The 25,617-nt window shown below is 38.4% G+C and overlaps 1 protein-coding gene across 6 annotated transcripts in view; it reads left to right on the top strand.

Moving 5' to 3' along the window:
* ift88 (intraflagellar transport 88 homolog) overlaps positions 1 to 25,617 on the top strand; it is a 75,002-nt gene that overhangs the window by 33,679 nt on the left and 15,706 nt on the right. For 4 of the 6 annotated variants that reach the window (XM_041258808.1, XM_041258810.1, XM_041258809.1 and 1 more), the window contains exons 21-24: positions 7,069 to 7,121; positions 7,411 to 7,476; positions 8,050 to 8,156; positions 12,618 to 12,678. In XM_041258808.1, coding sequence (XP_041114742.1) covers positions 7,069 to 7,121; positions 7,411 to 7,476; positions 8,050 to 8,156; positions 12,618 to 12,678 — 287 coding nt within the window. Of the gene's footprint in view, positions 1 to 7,068; positions 7,122 to 7,410; positions 7,477 to 8,049; positions 8,157 to 11,799; positions 12,126 to 12,617; positions 12,679 to 25,617 lie in introns of those variants that run through there. The other 2 variants (XM_041258813.1, XM_041258812.1) reach the window with 2 other exon arrangements.

Below are 25,617 nucleotides of genomic sequence, written 5' to 3' on the forward strand. Positions count from 1 at the left end.
TAAAATGTATTTATTTATTTATACTTTTTAATTTTTTTATTTTATTTAGTGTGTCCAAACTAAACTCCGATGTTGTTGTTTACAGTATCTTGATGCTGTTTTGGTGACAGCTTTTAACATCACCATTGCAAAGGCTGGTTTTGCCAGTGGGCCTGTATGTTGTCACCCTAAAAGTCACCACACAAAGGTACAGAACAGACCCCGTACCGACCCGGTGCTAAAGTCACTGAACCGGTGCTGAACCGGCCCTGCCCGGTCCATACCTATAGGCAGATTGAGGCAATAACTGTATACTGTACATTGCATTGCTTGTTACTTGCATCATGCCTTGGTTTTATCCCTTTGAGACATGCAAGACCAGTCTGCCTATTGAGGCCAGAGCACACCAGTGAGGCACTGGCTAATCTTCTGTCTTTGCAGGAGGTATGAGGGAGACATGCTTGTCAGTGCAGACAACACAACAGTGGTTGCTTAAATCAACCATCAGGTCGCCCAGTATCCATTGCGTAGCCCATAAGCTTTTGCTCTGGGCACAGAGAACCTCCTCTCTCTGAGGGCAGTACATCTCCCTGGGGTGACAAACTGGGCGCCGGACCTCCTCTCAAGGAGCTGGTTAGCCTCATTTGGGACAGGTTTGGGAGAGCAGAGATAGATCTCTTTGTCTCCCAGGAATCAACCCACTGTCCCCTCTGGCTCTCCGTAATGGGAGGTGGGGACCCACTAGCAATAGATGCCTTGACACACCAGGGCCGAGTTAATGCCTTCCCATCACTCGCCATGCTCCTTCTGTGTCTGGAGAAAATCAGGCAGGATCGGGCTATTGTGCTCCTAATAGCCCCTTATTGACCCAGATGCAGCCCCTGGCCCCTGACCGGCTGCATTTAAGCCGTCTGGGGCTTTCTAATAGGACAGTGGTTCCCTTACCTGTGGTCCCTGAGTAAACTCCAGGTGGTTCGCAAACAACTCCCAAAATTCGGTTACGCAGTTCTTGCAAAAAAACATTTCTACACAATCACATGTTGTGCAACTACAGTATGTATTACTAAGCAACACAACAAGCAGCTTTAACCATGTGATATGTAATTATAAGATATGCATGTAGTCTGCATTTTTCCACATTCTGTTTTCTTTTATAACTGGTGTGTTTATATATATATATATATATAGATATATATATATATATATATATAGATATAAATATATATAGATATAGATATATATATATATATATATATATATATATATATATATATATATATATATATATAGTTCCCTTTGTTATGATTCCCTAAAGGAAACTACTTTCCGGTGGGGATTGACTTTGTCGAAAGATTACACTTTTATTCTTTACGACATGATTGATTTATTGACAACATGTATGAAGCGAATAGTTTAATCTTATCAAAAAAAACAGAAAAAAAAATTGGTCTTGTCTATCAAAATTAGAAAAAAATTTTTAACCAGTATTATTTTAAAATCTACTAGTATTCATGTAATTGCACATCTTTGTAATCTGTGATGATTCTACTGGTTGTTTTCACTGCTGAGGAAAAAAAAACAAAAACGTAATCTGGCTGTCCCTGCCTTTTTGCACCACATAAAAGTACTGCAATGCATTGAATATTCCTAACTCAGTTGGAATGACTAAATAAAAAACAAGCAAAAAAAACCCATCAAAACCACAATTTTAGTACTTTTCATTTTCAACAATATAAAATGTGTGCTACAGTGTTGCCAGGGATAGGAATATCCCTATTACAGAATTTCCATTATAGTTTTTGGAGAGGTTTTTCGTGACTCGGATTTGAGTCATAGCTGCAAAAGACTCGGACTCGACTCAGACTCGGCCTTGTGTGGCCTTGACGGACTTGAACATTCGGGCTCCGTGACTCGCCAGTACCTTTTTTATTTTTAGTAGGAAACTGCACAATAAAAACTCACCCCAAAAAACATTGTCCAATCACTGGTTAGCCCTGTCGTCAATGCAGCCAATCATATTAAGAATTAAGAAATTGGAAGCGAGGAAGTTAAGTTGTAGCGTAAACACCCCCCACACACAAATCCAACAGCAGCCGTCGCAGACAAAGTTTTTTTTTTCTCTTTTGCATTAATTTTATAAGGAATAATGTCAGCCTGGTAAATTAATTATTTGGCTTTTAACTAGCCTTTCTCTTTACTACTTTAAACCATATTCTAAGTTTCTTAGCATGTAGTAATACATTTCTAAAACTGCATTCTTGAAAAATATGTAGTGTGATTTTGCTGAGCTCCCTGAATCTCTGGAATATTATTCTTACACTTTTAGAGATTCTTAATTCATATCAGAAAGTCGCTGTGTGATTAAATATTCTGTGCTTTGCTTCTAATCTTCACTCGCTCCCAACACACACCATCACTGTTTGCAAGCAACAGCAATAAATTCACCTGGCAAATTCAGTGTAAAACTAGGCACTAAAGTCTCAAATCGAAAATTGCCTAGCATCATCAGGGCTGTATTTATTTTTATGTGGTAAAAATATGTATATTTAAACTATTCTTTCAGAAATGGGAGTTTTCACAGGAACTGCATATTATACGGCAGTGGGTACATTTCATGGAAATTGTGAAATCCATGATAACCGTGAAACAAATACAGCCAATGACATAGTTTCTGTTTTCCTTGCCATCCTGTCTTTGGAGTTTGTGAACCGTCTGTGCAAGTATCCCCATAGAATGTCCTTCAGGTGTCTAGTCAGTTTTTTTCCACTCTGGATCCACTGTAATTTACATTGTTGCTTCATTCCTGATTTTGCTCAGTTGTAGTGAGTGTCATGAACATCAAATTAATATGACCTTGTTATAGAGAAAATGTTTGTGGAAGGGTTTCCATCCATTTTAGCACAGCAAATAAATACAATTACTGCCACTGATTTATTTGTAATTAAAAAAAAGATGCAATAAAAAACAGTACAGCACCTTCTTTTATTTAATCCAACAACTTGGAACAGATAAACCACCTTGATGCTTATCATGAAATGTAGTATTGTATTGAAAAGATGGACAACATACATGCTTTCCATATTTCCTGAAACTATTTAAATGAGGAAACCCGCAGTTTTTGTGTCATCTGATTCAGTGCGCTACAAAAATAAATCTAGAAACAATACATTTCATACTTTTTTAATGGGGAGGCGGCTTTAATACTAGTTCTGTATAACCAGCAAAATGAATGTCATACAATAATTAAACTAATAAACAAAATAATACATACCAGATGATGAATTACTGCACTTACTAGTAGTCCTGAAGTTAAATTCTTACTGTACACTGTCGACTTTCACCCTTGGGAAGTGTGTTGTTGACAAGAAACCCATTCATTATGACTCGGTCTTGAATGTTTTGAAACATCAGGAGAGAAGTGGGATATTTATGCATTTGCTCTACTTGCTGCTGGTGTGCAAACACATTTTAAAAACATACTGTATATATACATTTTTTTAGCTGAATTGAATGTTGTTCAACTTATGTTAAAATTCCTGGTGGATGCTTCTCATCCCCTATTTTGTCCTGTGTCTGTGATTATTTATAAAATATTAAAGAATGCTGAAAAAAACATGTGCAGCAATGTTCTGTATTCGTAGGGTGCTAAAGGCTCAAATAAATGTTCAAGATTAAATGGCCAAACGCCAAGCACTCATTTATACAATATTACAATAACTATTTTCATTTGGGCTGTAGCATGCTGCATTTATCTCTTCAGTAAAACTGTTGCTTAACTTATTGATGTACTGTAGGCTTCAGCATTTTCAAGCTGTTATCGCAATCGTACAGTACAGTATGAAAATGACTTTCTCAGTCTAAGCCTTGCGCTTGTAGTATTCACAAGGTTCAGGGTGTGAAACCTCCTGGTGAAATACTGTACTTCAGTGGTAAAATGTGACAAACCAGTTTCTATTTAGATAGCGCCCTCTAGAGTGCATAATATGTAGGACAGGTTAACTAAACTGCATATCACATTGACATTAGTTTTGTCATGCTATTTTTGTAGCTGGTTTTGGCTGCCACTGTAGATCAAACAGCAATGGTACAAAATAAAGTGGCATAAATATACGATCCACGGTGTATGTCAAATTCCTAACGTTACAAAAAGTAGATATAAACGCTTGGTCACAGCTCTGCTTAAAATTTGATACACACAAAGATAACATTTAAAAAATACATAACATACACACGCATGCATTGGATGAGTTCCCATTTAAATACACAATTAAAATATCACCCATTCATTCTGCCTTGGTCAGCTGACATTTCTCTGTTTTCAGAGTTCTGGTCTCTTTTAAAGTAACTTTTGCCTCCCAAACAATGCAGGCTTATTATTATTATTATTATTATTATTATTATTATTATTATTAAGCAGACGCCTTTATCCAAGGTGTGACTTACAGAGACTAGGGTGTGTGAACCTTGCATTAGCTGCAGAGTCACTTACAACAATGTCTCATCCAAAAGACGGAGCACAGTGAATGTCAGTGAATACCCCGGGATTTGAACCGGGGACCTCCTGGTTACAAGCCCTTAATAACGGATTCATTTAATAAAAGCCAGCGGACAAAGGCAGACAGGTACTGCATTTTGTTTCATTTACCCCTTCTCACCCCCAGCCCTCTTGCACTTAGCTTTAACAAGCAGGTTTAAATGTCCCTGGCTTCCTGTTCTTGAGGACAATGCTAGAAACCCATTGGCAGAACTACCCTGCAGGAATACCTGAGCTTTCATACTCCTTTGTTATGGTGGACTCAACATGTCATTTTAAAGTTACAGTGCAACACAAACAAAATACAAATTTGAAATAGTGAAAATAACATAAATGTGCAAACAACTACCCTGTAAATATTCAAAATTAATTAAATTACATAAAATAAAACATTATTAACACTTGGGTTGGGGATATACAGCAACATATCCTACTAAAATATTTTACTTTTTCAGCAATAAATACATATAGCTGAGTCAGAGTTTGATACATATTGCATTTTAGTTGTACAATTGCACTTACTGTATTTAAATATTAAACTTGCATTGTAAACCTGTAAGTTGCCTTGGATAAAGGCATCTGCCAAGTAAATAAATAATACAGGAGCAAGTTGCAGCTGAGATCTGGATAGTTGAGCAGTCTGAGTGGTGTGTGTTAAACTCACCTAAAAGATGTAGGTTTGGCTTCCACTTTTTACAAAGCAAGAATTGTAATTATTTGTCTTAATGTTTTAAAACCATGACCACTCGAGAAAAAAATGTCAGTTCATTTGTTAATACAAAAACCTTTTATTTAGTATTTAATAGATTTTATTTTGCAATTTTTCAAGGGTAATAAGTCAATGTGAATTTAAAAGTACTGTCTCTGTGGATAAAATATCTGTATGCCTGTTCTCTAATTCTGTGGTTCGTTCCTTTGGAAGCTACACACTGTAACTCTGTAAATATTCAGGTCCAGCATATTTGGCAAACTTGGTTGAAAAAAAAAAAAAAGACAGTTATTATCCATTTAATATTAACGCTTTGTCATACTGATAGTACCAACTTGTTGTTTTAATTTTTATTCATTCAGATTAGGATATATACATACTTTAAATAAATCTGCATTGTACGGTTTAATAAGTTCATAATTGTATTTGTTTCATATTTGTAATACCATATTTTCTCCTTCATGTTTTTATTATAAAAGAGGTAAGGAACAAAAGGAGGGGTGCCCCATCTCCCTAACGTGCACAGGGGCCTTGATACCTTTTTCAGGTACACCTTTCCTGAGGACCTGGCAGCGAGTGTTGTCAAAGTCAAATTTTGTTTTTTATGAGTATGACAGAACCTCACAAAAAAAGATCCCTTTCATGACAAAAAGAAATCAAAGTCCAAATTCCATTTTCATGAGAATACTTCTTTCGTTGTGAGAAGAATTATTTTTCATGAGATGAGTGGTGAAAAAAGATTTTAAAAGATCAAATAAACACATTTAGATAATGAAAGATAATGTTAGTCAGTTTTACAGAGTCCCAATTAAATAGAGACATGTCCTGATTTACTAAAGTTACATGATTTTAAAATACGAAAAAAGATCACCGTGAAGAATCTTTTGCATTGGCCAGTACTTTTTTGTGCTGAAACATCTAATCTAATGCTGCATGCACTGAACATGTTCCAAACCCAAAACAGATTAATATTTTCCCACCAAACCAGGTACTATTATGAGTCAGTATCATTTGTACCCTGAATTTTAGACCAAAATTCCAGACCTGATTTTGTATATTATTGCATTGTCCGTGTCTCAGAATCCGCACAACCGAGCAGAACGCAGTGGGCCATGTCAAGATATCTAACCCATGAATAGCAATAACAAAGCCCTTAGATGTCAGAGCCCACTACCTGCTCTGTTGATGTAAAGTGTATGAGAGATTTACAGTAGAAACTATTATTTGAATGTTCTATATTAAATCACAACATGCATTTTTAATCACACAAGTTGATGGTATGCAGTGGTGTAGCCGAGGGTATACGCAAATAAACAGTGTTTACCCTCTCCTCATATAAGGGGTAGTTTACTTGCTTCTACTCACCTGTGATGTGCAAATCATGGGTTAAAGACAAGATATTTTAACGGTGAGCATCTGTTGCGTTGCTGGGTACAAGACTGACAGCTGAGCGCACTCAGAACTGTGGCTCGGGTAGGGGGCGTGGCCACCGGACTGCATGTTCTGCGTGTGAGTGGTCTGTGATTGGTTGTTTATGTTCTGCTAATGTTATGTTGTTAGGCACACTGGACCTGCAGGGCAGTGCTAGTAGCTTTCATCCTAGCCCGTGAAAGGACGCTCACAGAGCTGTTTACGTGAAGTGCACCGTCGGCTCTGTGACTGTTCACGTGAACAGCACCTGAAAGGGTAAAGGACTGTATGGGTGGCTCTGGTTGGCTGAGGGCCAATAACAATGTATCTGTTCATGTTTATCTGTTCAATCTATCTGTTCAACTCCACCAAACAAGGCAGTTTACCCACTTTTTTATTTACCACTACACCACTCATGGTATGTGTTTTATTTTAGGCCGACCCAAGTAAAATGGCAACTAATGGTGGCCAGCTGCTACAGAAGAAGTGGTATGTTACTGGTGATTTATTTTTTATTAATGCTTTATGTTAATTAGACTTTAATTACAATTATTATGAGATATTATAAGCTACCAGCTGGCACAGTCAACACATTTTGTTACAAACTGTGTAACACTGTTCTTTGATATTTTTTAAATGTGTACAACATATATCTCATTGTAATATTTAGCCTATATGACAATTTTAATTATTTCCCCCCAAAATGTAAGTGTTTAAAACTAAAGTATGTTGTTTTGATAATGTTTCTAAGGCCACTACCTGCATTATAATTTTACAGGAAACTACCAGAAAGCACTGGAGACCTACAAAGACATCCACAGGAAATTTCCCGAAAATGTTGAATGTAATTTATCTCTTCAGATCTGTATTACAGAGCCCTATTTAAACTTGTATTTATTTAATGAAAATATAGAAATATAACTTTGATAGCCAAGATAATGGCTCCAATTGGCCACATCCAGTGTGTTACATTATTGTCGAGAAATCAAACATTCTAGTCTTGCTTACTTGTTTATGCTGAGGAAGCTGTGCGTTAGAGTTCACATTCAAGCCAAACTTTCCAAGGTTCTGTTTAGAGTCTCAGTTTATGAGCAGAGCAGTCCGTTTATAGCCATATAGACTGACTGTTCAGTTTCAAGCAGGTATAATTGTAATAAACCTTCTAATTACAATGTATGATATATCAGTCCATCACATAGATGATTTCCAAGTATTCCAGTCTACATACTGTATGTTAACCCTTAAGTAAAAAAAGGGATATGTAGTTTTAGTTTTCAAAGAAGCAGATAATGTGGAGACAGAATCATGTTTTGCTGTAATTTGTAACACTGGTAACTATATTGATAAAGGATGTATTTAGATCAAATCGTGATGTTATATGATGCTGGTGTCTTCTTTGATGCTCTGTACACTGTAGGTTTGCGATTCTTGGTTCGCCTGTGCACTGACATGAGATTAAAAGAAGTACAGGAATACGCTACTAAACTGAAGAAAGTGGAGAAAATGAAGGAGATAAGAGAGCAGGTAAGATATCTGTTACTAGTGCTTATTTGAATCTTCAAACTTTAGTGGTTAAAAAATTCAGTCTACATTCCAGTATAGTGAACACCAGTGTATTTTATAGGTTAACATTTGAGGAAAATATTGTCCTCTCATTTGTCTTCAATAATTGGATGTGCTTTTGTTTTTTAATTACTTTTTTCCTCAAAAACATCAAAATCTGAACATTATTATTTGATGTTTTATTTTAATTCATAACTCTTTTTTTTATATATAAATCATTTTATGATGAAACAGAAGCAATCATGAAAGTAGTTTAAGAACCAAGACACGCTTTCACTTGAGCAAAATCTTCTTTTTCTGAACAGAAGTGTCCCCAACATTTTCCAGCAGAGTATCTACTCTAGTGGGAATAGGCCTTTTATCCATGTCCCCAGAGTAATTTGGATAAAATAGATTATTTGAAAAGAGGTGAAGTACAACACTACATAAAAAAGGGTGTAATAAAAATTATTATTGTAAAGTGCAGTGATTTACTAGAAAATAATCAGTGTGTGTGTGTGTGTGTGTGTATGTGTGCGAGTACTGTCAGTATGAAGTTGCTTGTTGAACTTAAGACACTGCTGGGTTATCAAGGATTTTAAAAAACAGCTGCAGCAAATAACCTGCTGTGTCAGCTCTTTCACACCATGTGTGCCTTCGTTGGAAAGAATTGTCTGAACTTGTGATCTAGGAATCGTAGTTATTTGGTGATCCTGCCTGTAAGTGCAGCCCATAACTGGCCAAAACCAGTGGGGGAAAAAAAAGACCTCAGAAAATGAAAATATTATACCATAATGATTTTAAACATGGTCAACCGCAGTGAAAAAAATCAACAGCCGTCAGGTCCTCAGGGAAGCAGCGGGGACTCTAGCAGATGTGGGGTAGCAGCAAATTTAAAAGTAAATAATACATGTTAAAAACAACACATATTATTGTAATTAAACCATATATATTTGTGTGTGTATATGCATATTATGCTTTACATATTTCCATGTAGCTTAATTATTATTTGTAGTATTGTATTGAAAAGCCAGAACCTAAGACTAATTTTGTCTGTTTTAATAGGCACACAACGATAATGCCATTGTGTGTTAATGTTGTGAGTGGTGTGGTGAATAAGGCAATGTTCAAAACAAGTTTGTCTCAAAACGTCCGTATTTATTTCTTAAAACAGAAACAAAAAGAGCCGCCCCTACCAACTATGGTATCAGGGGTATATGGTGGGTTTACAGGTCCCAATAACAAAACAACAGTAGAATCAATACTCCAGTTGTGCGTTGCTGTTTAGGCGTGAAAAGTGCTCTGGGTGGTTATGCTAGCTGTCTGGCTGCAGCTCCCTGGCTCCTCACTACTCTGCAATAGCAACACACAAAAAATCTAAAGATTAACAGCGCTCCGGCTTCAGATCACGTTTCAGCGTAAGAGGCTGTACTCACTTAGCTGCGTCCCCTTTGTACTACCAAACTCCTCCCTGCGATCAGCCCGGCGCCACAGTCTATCCAAGCGTGCACCGCAGCTGATCACACTGGAGTTCTGTGCACTTGCAGCTACGTGCCTCCTCCAAATGGCCAACTTCTGGTTCACAGCAGGGAGGGAGAGAGATTTGCAGCTCCAATTCCTTCTCTCTGTCACATATTGTTTTTAACGAGTATCAATAGTGTCTGTTGCAGTCTTCCATGATCCCAGACGACAGCTCCCACAGCATCTTAATGCCGTTTTGGCGGCAATTTTCGCATCACTATTACGAGGGATGTTAGTTTACTAACAAGCAGGCTTCCCTCAGGCTCCTGTGGGTACTGACTGAGTGGTTTTGTTAGTAGCATACCTGTACATTGCTACCTGCGGTAACTGTGAACCGAGTAGACCCGTACTGTACCGGTACCAGTCTTGCAAGTGTCCTGGCTTACAGAAGGAGATCTTGCCCTTGTCCCCACCCAGTGCACCTGGATTTTCTTTTTGAAATCCAGTTGCCCTGGGATCATCCGGCTATAGCTCCTGCTGTTTGCCGGTCGATGGACATCCTATATAGGGTGTATGATGCAGACAAGCTGGGCTTGGCCCATTTTCTGTCAGTTGAGGCTTCAATTACCGCCTTGGTACAGGCGCCTAAATTAGTGCTCCTATCCAAGGACGCTACCTGCCACAACAATCAGTTCCTGGTCTCAAGGTGATAGTCAAATGTGCCTATTCAGCCAGTGCGTTCGCCACTCGGCTAGGAAATTATAATAGTATTCTGGTAGCCTACCAGTCCTATTTGCTGTAGACCCTTTCTGACAGTCACAGGCCCTCACCACAACAGCTGCATGAGCTGTGGTTAATAAGAACCTGCTCCATGTATCAAAACTCAACGGGCAGGCTATAGGCAGGAACCTCGCTGTGCTGATAGCTGCACGTAGGCAGTTCTGGCTTTCCCAGGGACGCTTGCCTGATGGGGACAAAGCACCAATGTTAGATGCCCCTGTTACACCAGGGCATACATTTGGTCCCATGGTGGTGCTGCAGCGCTCTTACCGCATGCGGGAATCTGAAGGAGCTGGTTCGCCTGCTTCCCAAGCGACCACCTGCTGCCAGAGTTGTTCAGAACCGTCCCGAGACTGCTATGGGTGCTTACTACCATTCAGACCAGCTATTTGCTGCAGTGCAAGCACGGTTCCCATTCCTTTCAGGTGGCCTCAGGTCGGCCAGTATCCATTGGGTGGTCTGCAAGCTTTTGTTCTGAGCACATGAGAACCTCCTCTCACTGTGGGCAGTACATTTGCCTGGGGTGACAAACTGAGCAGCGGACCTATCAAGGAGAGTTCCAGCGCCTCAGAGTGGAGGATTCACCCTGAAGTAGTGAGCGTCATTGGGGAGAGGTTCAGGGGAGAACTTTGCCACCCAGGAATCAATCTACTGCTCTCTCTGGTTCTCCATAATAGGAGGCAGGGACCTGCTGGCAGTAGATGCCTTGGCACACCAGTTGCCTATGCCTTCCACTGCTTGCCCTGCTCCTGCTGTGTCTGGAGAAAGTCACGCAGGACCGGGTCAAGGTGCTCCTAGTAGCCCCTTATTGGCCCAGGAGACTCTGGTTTTCAACCCTGATGCAGCTCCTGAACGGCCCAAGCACCATGACCTACTCAGTCAGGCACGGGGGACCTTATGGCATCCCAACTCATTGAGCCTGCATGTCTGGGGATGGCTCCTGAACAACTGCATTTGAGCTATCTGGGTCTGTCCAATAGGGTTATTGACACCCTACAAAATGCCAGAGCATCGTCTAAGCATTTCCAGTACAGGTAAAAGTGGGGCGTCTTTCCGACGTGGTGCCTGCCTTGTGGGTTCGACCCCATGACCTGTCCCATGGCAGTTATACTGCAATTTTTGCAGGACATTTTTGATGAGGGGAAACCCTCTCTACGTTAAAGGTCTATCTGGTCCCATGGTCAAGCCCCATCTAAGCAGAGGCTGCCCAAATGGATTGCAGGCACAGTCAGGGCTATCTATGAGCTGGCCAACTTGCCCCCTCCAGAAAAGCTTGCTGCCCACTCCACCAGGGACATGGCAACTCTGGTTTTCTGTTTCTCAGTGCATCTGTCATGGACATATGCAATGCAACAGTGTGTGTTTCTCACCATATTTTTACTAGGTTCTACAGACTGAATGTTGTGGGTCATCAAAACCCTGGCTTTGGAAATAGAATGTTAAGGATGGCTTCTCAGTCACCCCGGTCAACACAGGCATAGAGGCGAGTTGTTCCCTAAACTTTTATCCCTAGCTACTTGTTACTTGTGTTCCTAATGTTATTGCACAAGGTAGTCTTCAGCTGAGCCTTGTATCATTTCAGTCGTTCTGAAATCTTGCCCTTATGACAGCTTTGGTACTCTCACCCATACAGTAGTGGTTACATTTCGTACTTGAAAGAGAACATTAGGTTAGTATTAAAACCCTGGTTCCCTGAAATAGAAATGTTACCATGATTACAGCAGGCTTGAAAGAAAAAATACGCAGAGGTCTGTGAGCACAGGGCTTTTGTGCCCTTGGGGGCAGGCACGACTGCGTCACAGGCTCTGTGAGCAGCTTTGTTGTATCTTATTCAGGTTTCAGGGTCTTTAGGAGATAAGTACCCATACGGTAATGGTTACATTTCTGTTTCAGGGAATCAGGGTTATGATAGTAGCCTAACGTTTCCTTTGTGGAAGGAAAAGTTGAGCTGTAATGTCTTGCAGAAGTAATGACAAGATTAGATTGCTGTTTCCCCATCTGGTAGACAGCTGGAGGTTAAAGTTTTCAGTGGCTCTCTTTCACTGCAGATGTTAATAAATCTCTGTTTAGATCATACAGTAAGTAAAGTACAACACATCTTGATGTTTAAACTATGATAACCAATATGTACTGTATATAAATTCAGATTCATTCACACTATAATGCAAAAATAAAGTATCTTTTTTTTTTTTTTTAACACAGCGTGTGAGGTCTGGCAGAGATGGCAGTGCCCGTGGCCACAGAGAGGGCAGTGCTAGCAGTGGTGAGTATGACAGACTGCAACATTTACATTTTTCATTTTTTCAAGTTGTGCTGTATAGCTTTAGAATATAAATTCCCTTGAACGGACTGTGGTATATGACTTGTGATAGTGAATGTTTCTTGACATACCTTCAGATTCCTTCCACGGTTCCATATTTTCATCCACATAAAATTCACATCCAGCTGTGATTACTCTGTGACTTCACTGAAACATGCCTCATTTACAACAGGGAAATATGCACCTATGCAAATACAAAATATTCCTACCTGCTCAATTTCACCATTAAACCAAGACCAGGGGAAGTGAAGCTTCAGTTTACATACTCAAGGAAAGGAGCACTTAGCCTTGCTGTTAGTTTTTGTAGTTCTGTGCATTAAGATAAAATAATAATCATATATAACTTTTTTTTATTATTTTATTATTATAAGACCACATAAGTAAATATACCGTATTTTTTAAGAATGTATTTGTAAGAAAGCAGTGTATCACCAATATGAAAAAATGAAGTCATATTATTTGAATTAGCAGGGTTATCATGGATTGCATTTTGTTTTTATTTTTATGTATTTGTTGCTGTACAATTTTGCCTCCTTCAGATGAGGTCACATACTTTTGTCACCAGCTTTTGTTTCAACCAGTGGCATCAGTTACAGCGATTTATCTTTTGCAACCCAACAACTGTTCAAATACTTTGACTCTTAAATGGAAACTCGGAACTAGGATTTTTCTATCTCAGTAATTGCAACTTAAAGAACAATGAATATTGATCTTACTAGATACAACTCTTATTTTCAAATCTCAGAAACTATGGTTGTGTTGTCTACCTAAATACTTTTATTTCCTGAACATTTTTGTTTGTTAAATGAATATGTTCCAGTTGTTACATGATGTGCCATTAGTTGTAAGTGTATAAAGATTGAAAAAAGCTAAATCTATGCTTTTCATGTTTTCACCATCAACCTGATTTCTGACTTTACAATGTCAATGTCCTTGTAAGCTGATGGTGATAGATCAGGTAAGCGATACCCACTAGGTTACTAGCGGTGATAAACTAAGGTAGTTTGCACTCAGTTGGAAAGCAGCATGTGTTTTAGTAAAAACTTTTTGTATTATCTAGTTTGTTTATATTCCTGTGTTAAAGAAATCTAAATCCAAATGTTTTGCTTTTATATATTTGCACAAAACTTCCATGTGTAGGATCAAACCAGTATGCCTCATTTAAATGTTCAACATATCTGCAGTCTGAGCAGACCAGCTTCTACTAAATTTGCTTTGAACTGATAACTTATTAGGGGAGTTAATCCAGCCACTAAAGTCTGAGTTGGGTCCTGATCATTCTGGTACAGAATTAAATGAAAATACAAATATACAGTAGAATAATACTGAATTAAGATTTAGATCTTTTTAGTATTTTCTAAACCTTTATTTCAGTGTTATAGACAAAAAATGACTGATGGATGCAGTTAAAAAATAGAATGGGTTCTGTAATGGATGACAGTTGAGGGCTTGCAGCTGTAGACTATGTTGCATAACTAACTTGATGTGCATTCAAAATTGCTAATTTGCTAAAATAACAATGTTGACTTTGCTAGTCTCTATAATAACCAGTTATTTCCCAAAAATCTTTCTGAGGCAGTAACAGGAGATGTTCATTATTTTCCTAAGTTGAGCCAGGACAAGCTGTGCAGGTGTTGTTTGTGAAGGCAGCTGGAATCCTCATGTGACTGGGCGTATTTTTATACTGCAGCTGTCAAATGTGAAATCAAAAACATTTACAGAGTAACCATATACTGCTGCCCCAGTTCTAACCCTGATGTACAATTTTGGCAAGGGCTTACCTGTTCAAACACAGATCGGGGGAACGAATAGTTTTGGGCAGCACTGCACTTTCCTATACACTCTCTTGCTAAATGCAGCATAGTTTTCTTATTGAATTGGCATCTAATTAAATCAAATAACATTTTATTTATATAGCACCTTTCATAAAAAAGCTAGTTTGTAGCACTAGAGCAGTTAAACAAGTTTAGCACAAACATATAATAATTTTAATTTTAAAGGACAAAAAGAAAATGTAGTTTAGATTGTAAAATGGAAAAACTAAGATAGAAAAGCAATTTTACACAAGTCTGTTTTCAATCTTGACTTAAAAAAATATGAGTCCCAGCTTCCCTGACAGAAGAAGGCAGAGCATTTCATAATTTAGGAGCTTTACAAGAAATGGCCCTTCCGCCTATGTTATTTGTATTCACCCTGGGAATAACCAGTAGCCCCGTCTCCTGTGATCTAAGAGTGTGGTTAGGAGTCTACAGGATCTTAAAATCAATTCTAAACTGTACAGGGAGCCAGTGCAAAGAGGCCAGAAAAGGAGTAATATCTTCACTTTTTCAAAAATCTAGCGGCAGTACTCTGAATGAGCTGTAAGCGAGACACCATGCGTTTTGGGATCCCAGAGAAAAAGTGCATTACAATAAATTCCAGATAAAACAAAGGCATGCTTTAGTCTTTCAGCAGTGGATAAGTAAATAATAGGTCTAAGTTTAGTTATATTTCTCAATGATAGAAAGATACTTTCGTAACATTCCTAATATGAGTCTTGAGTCAAAGATTACCCCCAAATCTCTCATTTTAGTTCTGATGAGAGACTGATAAAGTCTGACACAAGTAATCCCACGTTTTTTTGTTTGTTCTGAGAGCCCACTAGCATAAGCTGTGTTTTATCGGAATTCTAGACAGAGATAGTTGAGTATCATAAGCGTAACAATGGTAGTTCACTTGTCTGTGGATGATGTCACCTAAAGGTAACATGTATAACAAAAATAACAAAGGGCCTAAAATGGAGCTCTATGGAACACCACAGACAACTTCAGACAATGCCTATTTCGCCTCCCCAGTAGAGACCAAGTGAAACCTATCGGAAAGATAAGACCTGAAGATAGGACACCTCCTGACAGCCCCACCTGCCTTTCAAGACGATTCAATAACATTTCGTGGTCCACAGTATCAAAAGCAGCACTTAGATCTAGGAGAATTAAAACTGAAGGAAAGCCTCAGTCAGAGCTTAACAGATCATTTACTATTCTAACAAGGGCAGCACGAAATACAGATTTCATATACACTATTAAGAGCTAGAAATATGTGTTATTTATTGGGGACAACTCTCTCTAGAACTTTATCTAAAAATGGCAGACTGGAGGTTGGCCAACAATTACTAAGGACTGTGAGGTCCAGGTTAGTTTACTTTTAGCAATAGCTTTACCACAACTACCTTGGCAACTATAATGGGGGAAAAGTGGTCCATTTATATATATATATATATATATATATATATATATATATATATATATATATATATGCCGCGTGTGGTTATATATGAAACCCGGAGCAGCTTTATTTTAACGTGAGTATTAATAACAGCAAAGAGCTAAATGTACAAAAACATTTAATTGTTACCTGAAGGGACCCTACACCACTCCCTATACATTTTGTTGAAGCATTTTGAACTATGGGCGAAATAGAAGACATTCTTTCACCTGAGTGATTTTATGAATTAAGATGAATTAATTAAAACAAACACAATACATGGTTTAGAGTCTGTGGTTTAAAAAAATACTGGGAACACAATTATTGTATAAATGAATCATTGTCAGAAAATTCTGATTCACCAGAAACAGACGCCAGTATTTCTGTCAACAATAGTCGGGCTTCCACGCACCTTAGAAAGTCAATACTCTCCACCATCATGATTTCTGTGATTTAGCAGCACATTCCACATGGTATAGGAAGTGCATTCTACAACTCTAAAAGGGAAGTAAATTGTATTCTCACACCAGAAATCCTTAAAATTGACCGGAAGCATGGAAACAAGTCCGGAAGCCGCACCTTTTGCTTACAAAACTTAAGCAGTGAAAATCCTGTTTGTGACGTAATCCTGTAATAGTGCTTTATAGTTTGGTTGTTTTATAATAAAGGCTATAAAAAATACTGAAGCTATTACAAATAATAAAAAAACACAGCTATTGGCAATACATAAATAAATACATAAATAACACAGCCCCCTTTGCAGCACAGACATTTTTTCTTCATCCTTTTACACTTTTGTTATCATTTTGTGATCAGATAGCTGATTGCTTTGAGCTTAGACTTTTCTGTCCCTTAGCTATAAGATGCAATACACTGTACACTAGCCTTATGTAATATCTATGCTGGGTACCTACCAAGGACAAAAAATGTCCAATTTTTTCCCAAAATTTATAGCAGTTTGCATTAATTGAGGAAGATTTGTTTTCAAAGAACAAAAACATGAAAAAGAAAAAAAAAAAATGTTGTATTTAAATCACAAATTTGTTCAAAAAGACAAATACAGATAACATCAGATCTGGATGTATATAAAATAAGCATAGTCTGGGATCAAGACAATAACATATATTATATATATATATATAAAAAAAATAGATATATATATATATATATATATATATATATATAAAATATATTTATAATAATAAAAAAAAAAAAAAAAAAAAAAAATTTTTAAAAAAAAATTAAAAAAAAAAAAAAAAAAATTTTTAAAATTTTTAAAAAAAAAATAAATTAATTTTTGGTAATAAATTTTGATATGTAAAAAAAATACATGTGGAGTCGGGGGTGCCTTACGCTTAGTCCAAAACGAAAATAATAATCCCAGAATCCAAAGTTACCCTGCTTGTCGTCGGTTCATCCAAGTAGGTAATAATAATAATAATAAAACTTTATTTATATTCACCTTTTCATGCTAACAGCAGCTCAAAGCGCATTACCAAGAAAATACATTTAAAATACAGAGAAAGTAAACATGTGTACTGAAAAAATAATTAAGAATTAGTACAAAAGTGATAAAAAAATAAAAATAAAAATGTAATACAAGCTGAAAGAAAACATTTGTTTAACCATTGGAGGCAGCAGAAACAAAACACATTAAAAGTACATTCAATTTAAAAAGGCTAGGTTGTTAAAATGTGTCTCCAAGTCTTGTTTTAAAAATTGCCATTGAGGGTGCATCTGACAGGATGGGAGCGAGTTCCACAGTCTGGGAGCATTATAAGAAAAAGCAGCCTGTCCTTTCCTTTTGTGCTTTACCCTCGGAATACAAAGTAAGTCTCTGTCAGCTGACCTGAGTGTATGCACAGGCTGATATGGAGTTAACATCTAAATTAAGTACTCTGGTGCCCAGCCATTAAGTGCTTTAAATGTTAGTAATAGAATTTTAAAATCAATCCTACAATGAACTGGAAGTCAGTGCAGTGACGCTAACACGGGTGTGTGCGTGTCGTCAATTCAGAAGTTTTGAAATCGATGTAAGATAATCCCAGTAATCATCAATTGCAAAATATACATTTAGCTCTGTTCGTAGATTTGAGGATCAGAATTGCTGAAGCTACGGTTTGTAGGAACACTTTGAGGAAAAAATAAAACTTCAAATAAACATGCTTTAGAAAGATACAATCTCAATTATGCTTAAAAACTGTGTTGTTGTAGATTAACCACAGAGTTTCTTTATTGTTCTGCGCACTGTATAATACTTAAGATGGTGTCTCTGTCATACACATTATGGCAGTCCTAAGGGCTTTTAAAAACACAGGGCGTGGGCATAGTTGGCCGACATGTGTTGGATAACACAAGGGAGACCTGTCAAGATTGGTGTGTGTGTGTGTGTGTGTGTGTGTGTGTGTGTGTAAAATACAAGGATAGTACACAGTTCTTTCTTAAGGAATTTTTTTCTTTGGTATAATGCTATCTTGGTTTTTGTTTTGTTTCCCGTGGTGCTTCAACACAAACTAAAACTTTGTGGAAACCCAGTTTAAGAAAACAGTATGATATCAGTAGTCATGCAAGTCCAAATTGGAACTCAGACAGAAGATGAAGATGACCTATAATATGGTTTCTTTGTAGGATGGTGAAATCCACACAGAGTTAGCTCCTGGTCTTCATGTTGCTCGGTCAGGATGAACAAACTGATCAGAGATCATTGATATTATCATTTTTGGTGCCAAAGCTCACGTATAACCAATCATTGTCCAAATTTCAAAAATAAGAAAAGAAAAGAGTGGAAAGGAGGGTTGGATAGAGGTGTGTGGAGTTCATCATCCTACAAAAAAAACATATTACAGGTAATTTACGTCTTCTTACCTCGACTGATGAACTCCATACATTGTGAACCCCTACCAAAGCAGGTTGGCTGGTAGAAGTTAGTAGAGGAAGATACAGAATACATAGTTAAGTAGGCTGAAAATAAGTAATAGTGCTAATAAAGGTCTCAGAGGAGGCCCAGGTTGCAGCGTGGCAGATGTCCTTTTTTGGTCATATTTTAGTTTCGCCCCAGGGCTTGAATTTCAATGCGGGATTGCAGGAAGTTGCTAGTTGCTCCCGCATATCTGCATTTTTCAGTGGGGGAAAATCCAGCAGAGATACTTTAAGACACCAAGCTACTGTATTTTTCATCCAATTTAGAATGCCTGAAACACTACAACAATCTCTAAGGAAGTGGGTGTCGGTGACGAAAGCACTATGAGCTGCATTCTGAGTAGTTCTGGTTAAAATAAATAAATAAAAGTAGTGCTGGGTATTTTAAGTGCCGTGAGACTGTATTCTCTTGTACGTGATTCTTGGCCTCTAACTTTAAGGATTATAGAAACTCAGTACACTGCAGTAGGTAAACCAGTTGTTTTTTTTTTTTGTTTTTTTTTAGGAAAAAGCTGATATGAAGCTATCTAGGTGTTGTTTTGCATGCGGTGATTTTTGCTTTAACCTCATTCATTTTGTGTTGCCAGTGCACCGAAGATTATGCACATATTACTAAGGCACCGTAAAAGCCACCTGGCTTGTTTAAAAGTACAGACTCAGTAGTTAAACATACATAAATGAAAACATTGAAAAACAGGTGGAAATAGGGCTGATTGTAAAGAGTTAAAAAAAAAAAAAGAAATGGAGCGCTGGTTTAAAAGAAAAGCACCATTTTCTTCTGCATCAAAAAGTTCACGTCAGGCAATGGCAATAGCAGTGGAGAGTGCTCTGTCTCACAGGGATGAACAGCTTATTTTAAAGCAACACCAGTGTGACTGATGATGCAGTAAAATATGTCGTTTTTATATGCAAAAGTGCCTTTTCTTTTGCCATTCCCCCTAAAATTTTGGAATCCCCCATAGCACACAATAGTTAAGTGTCAGATGTGGGAACAGAGTGCCCTGGACTGGATGGCCAGACAATTCATTCCCAGGATTAGGCGGAAATCGCTGCAAACCACTTTACCACAGGTAGGTAGAATCCTTGTGAAACCGGTAGCTGAGGTATGATAATAAATGTAGACAGAAAGAATCCATCATGGAACGATTTTGGATTGCGCCTGAGGATGTCTTCTTATGTATGATCTGAAACCTGAAAACTTCCGCCCTTTCATTTAAAATGTATTTATTTTTCTTTACCAAGTAGGTTTTGTACTTGTTCAGATAGCTGTAGCTCTTTAGTAGTTGCCTTTCAGTCTTCAGGCAACAAACATGAAATGCAAAGGATTGTGGAAAACACCTTCCTGTTCTGGACAGCAGATCGCTGCTCCACTGTAGGAGCAGAGCACCGCTTCCGCTATTTCCAGGATCTCAGAAATCTCAACCCTTTTGGCCCAGTGAGGAGCTAAAAACAAGACTGGCTCCCTCTCAATTTACTATCCAAATTTAGTTGACCCATTGTCAGGGACTTGGATTGTGTGCCATGGCTGCTCCACGCTGACAACTGGTGTTCCTCTGTAGTGAGAAAGGAAAAGAAATACTGTTGTAAACTAGTAGTTAACTACACCCTGTAGCACCTCTGGAGAACCTGTTACTCATGGGGTACCCTCTGTGCCGAGTATATCCGGAATGCCATTGCTGAGTCCAGCAAGTAGATTCTCTTGTTTTAACTGGGCAAATGGTTTTCAGCGCACGGGAGGTTGCTGGAACTCAGGATGCTCTTGGTGAAGGTGTTAGTTGTGGTAACTACTTCTCCGATAAGTCTGCTCCTTGAAGGTTGCCACCTTGTGGTTCCTGTTGTAGCCCCCAAAGAAGACTTGATATTGGGGGAAACTGAGATGATATAGTTAAAAGAAAAAAGGGACACCCCTGTGCGTGTTACTTGTGGTTTTGCTTTTTACAAAGGAGCTTACTGCTGCCAATGTCCAGGAACTGCTGAAATAATTGTGCTGTTGGCCTGGCCCCTATGTAGAAGAAGCATGGCAGCTGATGGTCTATGACCATCCTGTCCTACGTGAAATAAACTCTAAGGTACACTCTTCCTGTAAATGTATAGAATTGGATTATCAGAAATGCTGAGAATATGCTGTGGAGAAGCAATATTTCTATGAAGACCAATAAGCCTCTGTCCTGGAAGACAAAACACAAAATTAACAAGTCTTCTTACTGGACTCCACGGTTTTGCCCTCACTTCTTTTCTGAAAAAGAAACTTGTCCTCAAAAGACGTGTCATGTATGTCTGTGCCTTGTGAATGTACTTCATCTATACTTGGTGAATGCTTGACCTATAGAGATCCCCACGAAAAGACATCTTGCTGGTATTGGCAGGTCCTGGTGGAGAACAGAGGCATTACTGTACTCCTCACTTTAAATAAAAACAAAAAACCTGGAATGGATCCCTTCTGAAAGGTTGAGAGCATAGATTGAATCTCTTGTAAAAACTCTATGTAACCAGTTCTCAGTGTGGCGACCTGTTTGTTGTGGTGTAAACTGTTTTCAGTATTGTTGGCTATTTATCTTGTAGGGTAGCCAGGTCAATACCAGTTTTAGAAGTATGAATATCAGGAAGTAAATTTATCTATTGTGTTGTTAGGCCATAGAAAGATTCACCTCCACTGGGAAGTAGAATGCTTGAAAGGCAACTGTTTTTAAGGATCCCACACTGGGGAAAACAGCTCTCACAGCTGCGAGCAGTATAGATTGGCTGTCTTACCTCCCACCTATGGAACAGGGGATCATTTCTAGTAGTGCTTACAGTGAATCCACTTGAGATTGGCAAATTACAGCAATTTGATTTGTGTGTCTCTTGTAAATGTGATGTCTTCATCTGATAACACCTTCTATTGTGCTGACCTTCATCAGAAGCTGTGACATTAGTGTCAAATGTGTAACTTATAGCCTTTAGGTAAACTGCTTGCACTCCTGGTGTATGGCTAATATATACTAGTTGGTGCAGATGTCTGTCTGGCCGCAGACAGCCTTCCCCCCCAAGCTATTGTGTTACAACATGGAATAAAAAGGTGGATTTAATTTGGAGTTTTTGCTACTGATCAACACAAAAAAGTCTATAATGTCAAAGTGAAAAATAAAATCTACAAATTGTTCTGAATTAATTACAAATAAAAAACAGAAAATAATTGATTGCATAAGTATTCACCCCCTTGAGTCAATATTTGGTAGTGGCACCTTTGGCAGCAATTACAGCCATGAGTTTATTTGGATAAGTCTCTGCCAGCTTTGCACATCTGGACACTGCAATTTTTGCCCATTTTTCTTTGCAAAATTGCTCAAGCTCCGTCAAGTTGGATGGGAACCTTTGGTGAACAGCAATTTTCAGCTCTTTCCACATATTCTCAATTAGATTGAGGTCTGGGCTTTGACTGGGCCACTCCAGGACATTGACCTTTTTGTTTTTAAGCTGCTCCAGTGTGGCTTTGGCTGTATGTTTGGGGTCATTGTCCTGCTGGAAGATGAAACTTCTCCCAAGTCCCAGGTCTCTTGCAGATTTCTGCAGGTTTTCCTCCAGGATTTCTCTGTACTTTGCTGCGTCCATTTTGCCCTCTGTCTTCACAAGATTTCCAGGCCCTGACGCAGAGAAGCATCGCCATAGCATGATGCTGCCACCACCATGGTTCACGGTAGGGATGGTGTTCTCAGGATGATGTGCGTTAGGCTTGCGCCAAACATAGCGCTTAGTGTTGAGGCCATAAAACTCTATTTTGATCTCACCAGACCATAGAATCTTCTTCCACTTGGCCTCAGAGTCTCCCACATGCCTTCTGGCAATCTCTAGCCGAGATTTGATGAGTTTTTTTCAACAATGGCTTTCTTTTTGCCACTCTCCCATAAAGGCCAGTTTTGTGAAGTGTGTGGGCTATTGTTGTCATATGCACAATGTCTCCCAGCTCAGCCGTGGAAGACTGTAACTCCTTTAGAGTTGCCATAGGCCTCTTGGTTTCCTCCCTGACTAGTGCCTTTCTCACCCGGATACTCAGTTTTTGAGGACGGCCTGTGCTAGACATATTCACAGTTGGGCCATATTCTCTCCATTTCTTAATAATGGACTTTACTATGCTCCAGGGGATATTCAGTGCCTTGGAAATGTTCTTATATCCTACCTGATTGGTGCTTTTGAAGAACCTTATTCTGGATTTGCTTTGAATGTTCCTTTGTCTTCATGTTGTAGCTTTTGTTAGGAAATGTACTAACCAACTGTGGGATCTCCCAGAGAAAGGTGTATTTAACCTGAAATCATGTTAAACACCTTAATTACACATTGGTGGATGCCATTCAACTAATTATGTGACTTCTAAAGACAATTGGTTGCACCAGAGCTTATTTCGGTATGTCATAGAAAAGGGGGTGAATACTTATGCAATCAGTTATTTTCTGTTTTATACTTGGAATTAATTTAGAACAATTTGTAGATTTTATTTTTCACTTTGACATTATGGACTTTTTTGTGTTGATCAGTGGCAAAAACTCCTAATTAAATCCATTTTTATTCCATGTTGTAACACAATTAAATGTGGAAAAGTCCAAGGGGGTGAATACTTTTGAGAGCCACTGTATGGCTGACTGTGACAGAGACAGAATGATTCTTGGTGATAAACCTCCGTCCAGACCCGTGAGGGCGCTGTGTAAAGGGAACAGATTGCCCTGGACTGGATGGCCAGACAATTCATTCCCAGGGTTAGGCGGAAGTCGGACATCTAGAAAGGGGGCGGAGCTAAGGTACACAAAATCATCGGCCCTGAAGGTAAACAACGTGGCAGCCGCGGATTGGCGGACCAGTTGCACTCGTTAACCAATGGGTCATGATTGACAGTACATAATTGAATGTAGCAAAGTGATCTGCTCCTTTTTATGGTTAATTCTGAACTGGAAGGATCATGATTAACTATATTTGCACCATGAGCACTATAGCACTTGTGATTGTGTTTATGTTACGTGTGGGTGTTTAAATATCTTTACTATTATTTTGGGACTAACTCGTGAACTAAACGGAGCAATACACAACGCTGTATTGCCTGTTATGATCATTGTTTACTGTTTTGTCATCAGACTGGATAAAACACCATTGCACCTGGATTATCATTGTCTCTATTTATTGATCACCGCAGCACTCCTGCACCTGCACACTGTTAACCACTGTGCCACACTGACCATTAAAGTAGAAAGGATGAAACAGCATCAGCGTATCTGCATGTAATATTTTATTATTATTATTTCATCTGTCAGACACTCTGTAGAAGGTGTACCAGATAAGTGTAGTCTCCAGATAGGTGTAGTCTCCTTCTAAAATTATTATTTACTGGTGTAAAACCCATACTCACTTATTTGGGCCTAGTACCTGCTTATGTTGCAAGAGGTGAAGCCTTCTCATCCCAGCATCAGCATACATGTCTGTAGGCGAATTTTCCATGTAGCCTGTTGGGTCTCCAGACCTCCTCATAGGAGGTGAACCCGTTTAGAGGTTTCCTTATCCTCTGCATCAGTAGGTACTACAGGAATCGGCCCGTCAGGACTCCTTTTCGTTCAGGAGAAGGTGAAACCCTCCCACAGCATCAGCATTGGCACATACAAAACAGTGTATTCCAGTGCGGCATCATCAGGGCATGAGTCGGCGATGTCATCCGAATCGTCCACTGCAGGCAGAGAGTACAGAGTCACTCCCACAGGGAAAGATGGCGGCACCCTGAAATAGTCAGTAAGCTGTCTACCATCCAGTAATGCAGTTCTGATCTTGTTTTTAAGGAGGATGATCGTCTTTGTCTGGTCATGCTGGAACCCTTGACTTCTGTGCCGGCGATCTTGAATTTCTTTTTTTTTTTTTTTTTTTTTTTTACACTTCAACACAAATCCCTGCTACAGAGACACACTAACCACTGGAGTGAGGGGGGCTGTTGCATAAAAGAAGCATAACTAACTGAAAGCTAGAAGGGCAAAAAAAAAAAAAATAAATTATATATATATATATATATATATATATATATAAAATATATATATATAAAATATAAAAATACACACACACAATGAACAAAAACATAAACGGTTATACTACCTCCGTACCCAAGCGAATGCAGGAGAAATTTGGACAATGGTTGGTGGTGAAACAAACTTTTATGGAGGAAGTGACATGAGCTTTGGCGCCGAAAAAGATTATATTAATGACTGTGGGTAAGAGATCTCTGGTTTATTCCTCCTGACCGAGCAACGTGGAGACCAGGAGTTCACTCTGTGTGTAGTTCATCAGACGAGGTTAAGAAACATTTAAATTGACCCTCCCTTATTTTAGTGTTATTAGGTTATTTGCATGTGGAAGGAGAATTTTTTTGGCTAAAAGAACCATGTGGAAACAACATGTGGAAACGCTCATAACCCGAAAGTACTATCAAAACAGAGTGAGAAAAAGGTGAGACTTAATTTTCTTTATCCATGGAAATTGCCCCAATGATTAATTTAATCATCTTGCCATCTTGAAATTCTGTAGAGTTGAAACATTTGTTGTGTTCATATCAATTTCTGTACATAAACAGTAATCATATTGACAGAATATTATATTATTAAGTGAGTATTTTACAAACAGCAAGAACAGAATAAATAGTGCTAATCGAAGTACAAAACACTATTATTACAAACATAGTAAAATTGCAATGCTATAATAAATGTCAGGATTTTT

Source organism: Polyodon spathula, chromosome 9 (assembly GCF_017654505.1).
Source record: "Polyodon spathula isolate WHYD16114869_AA chromosome 9, ASM1765450v1, whole genome shotgun sequence".
NCBI lineage: Eukaryota > Metazoa > Chordata > Actinopteri > Acipenseriformes > Polyodontidae > Polyodon > Polyodon spathula.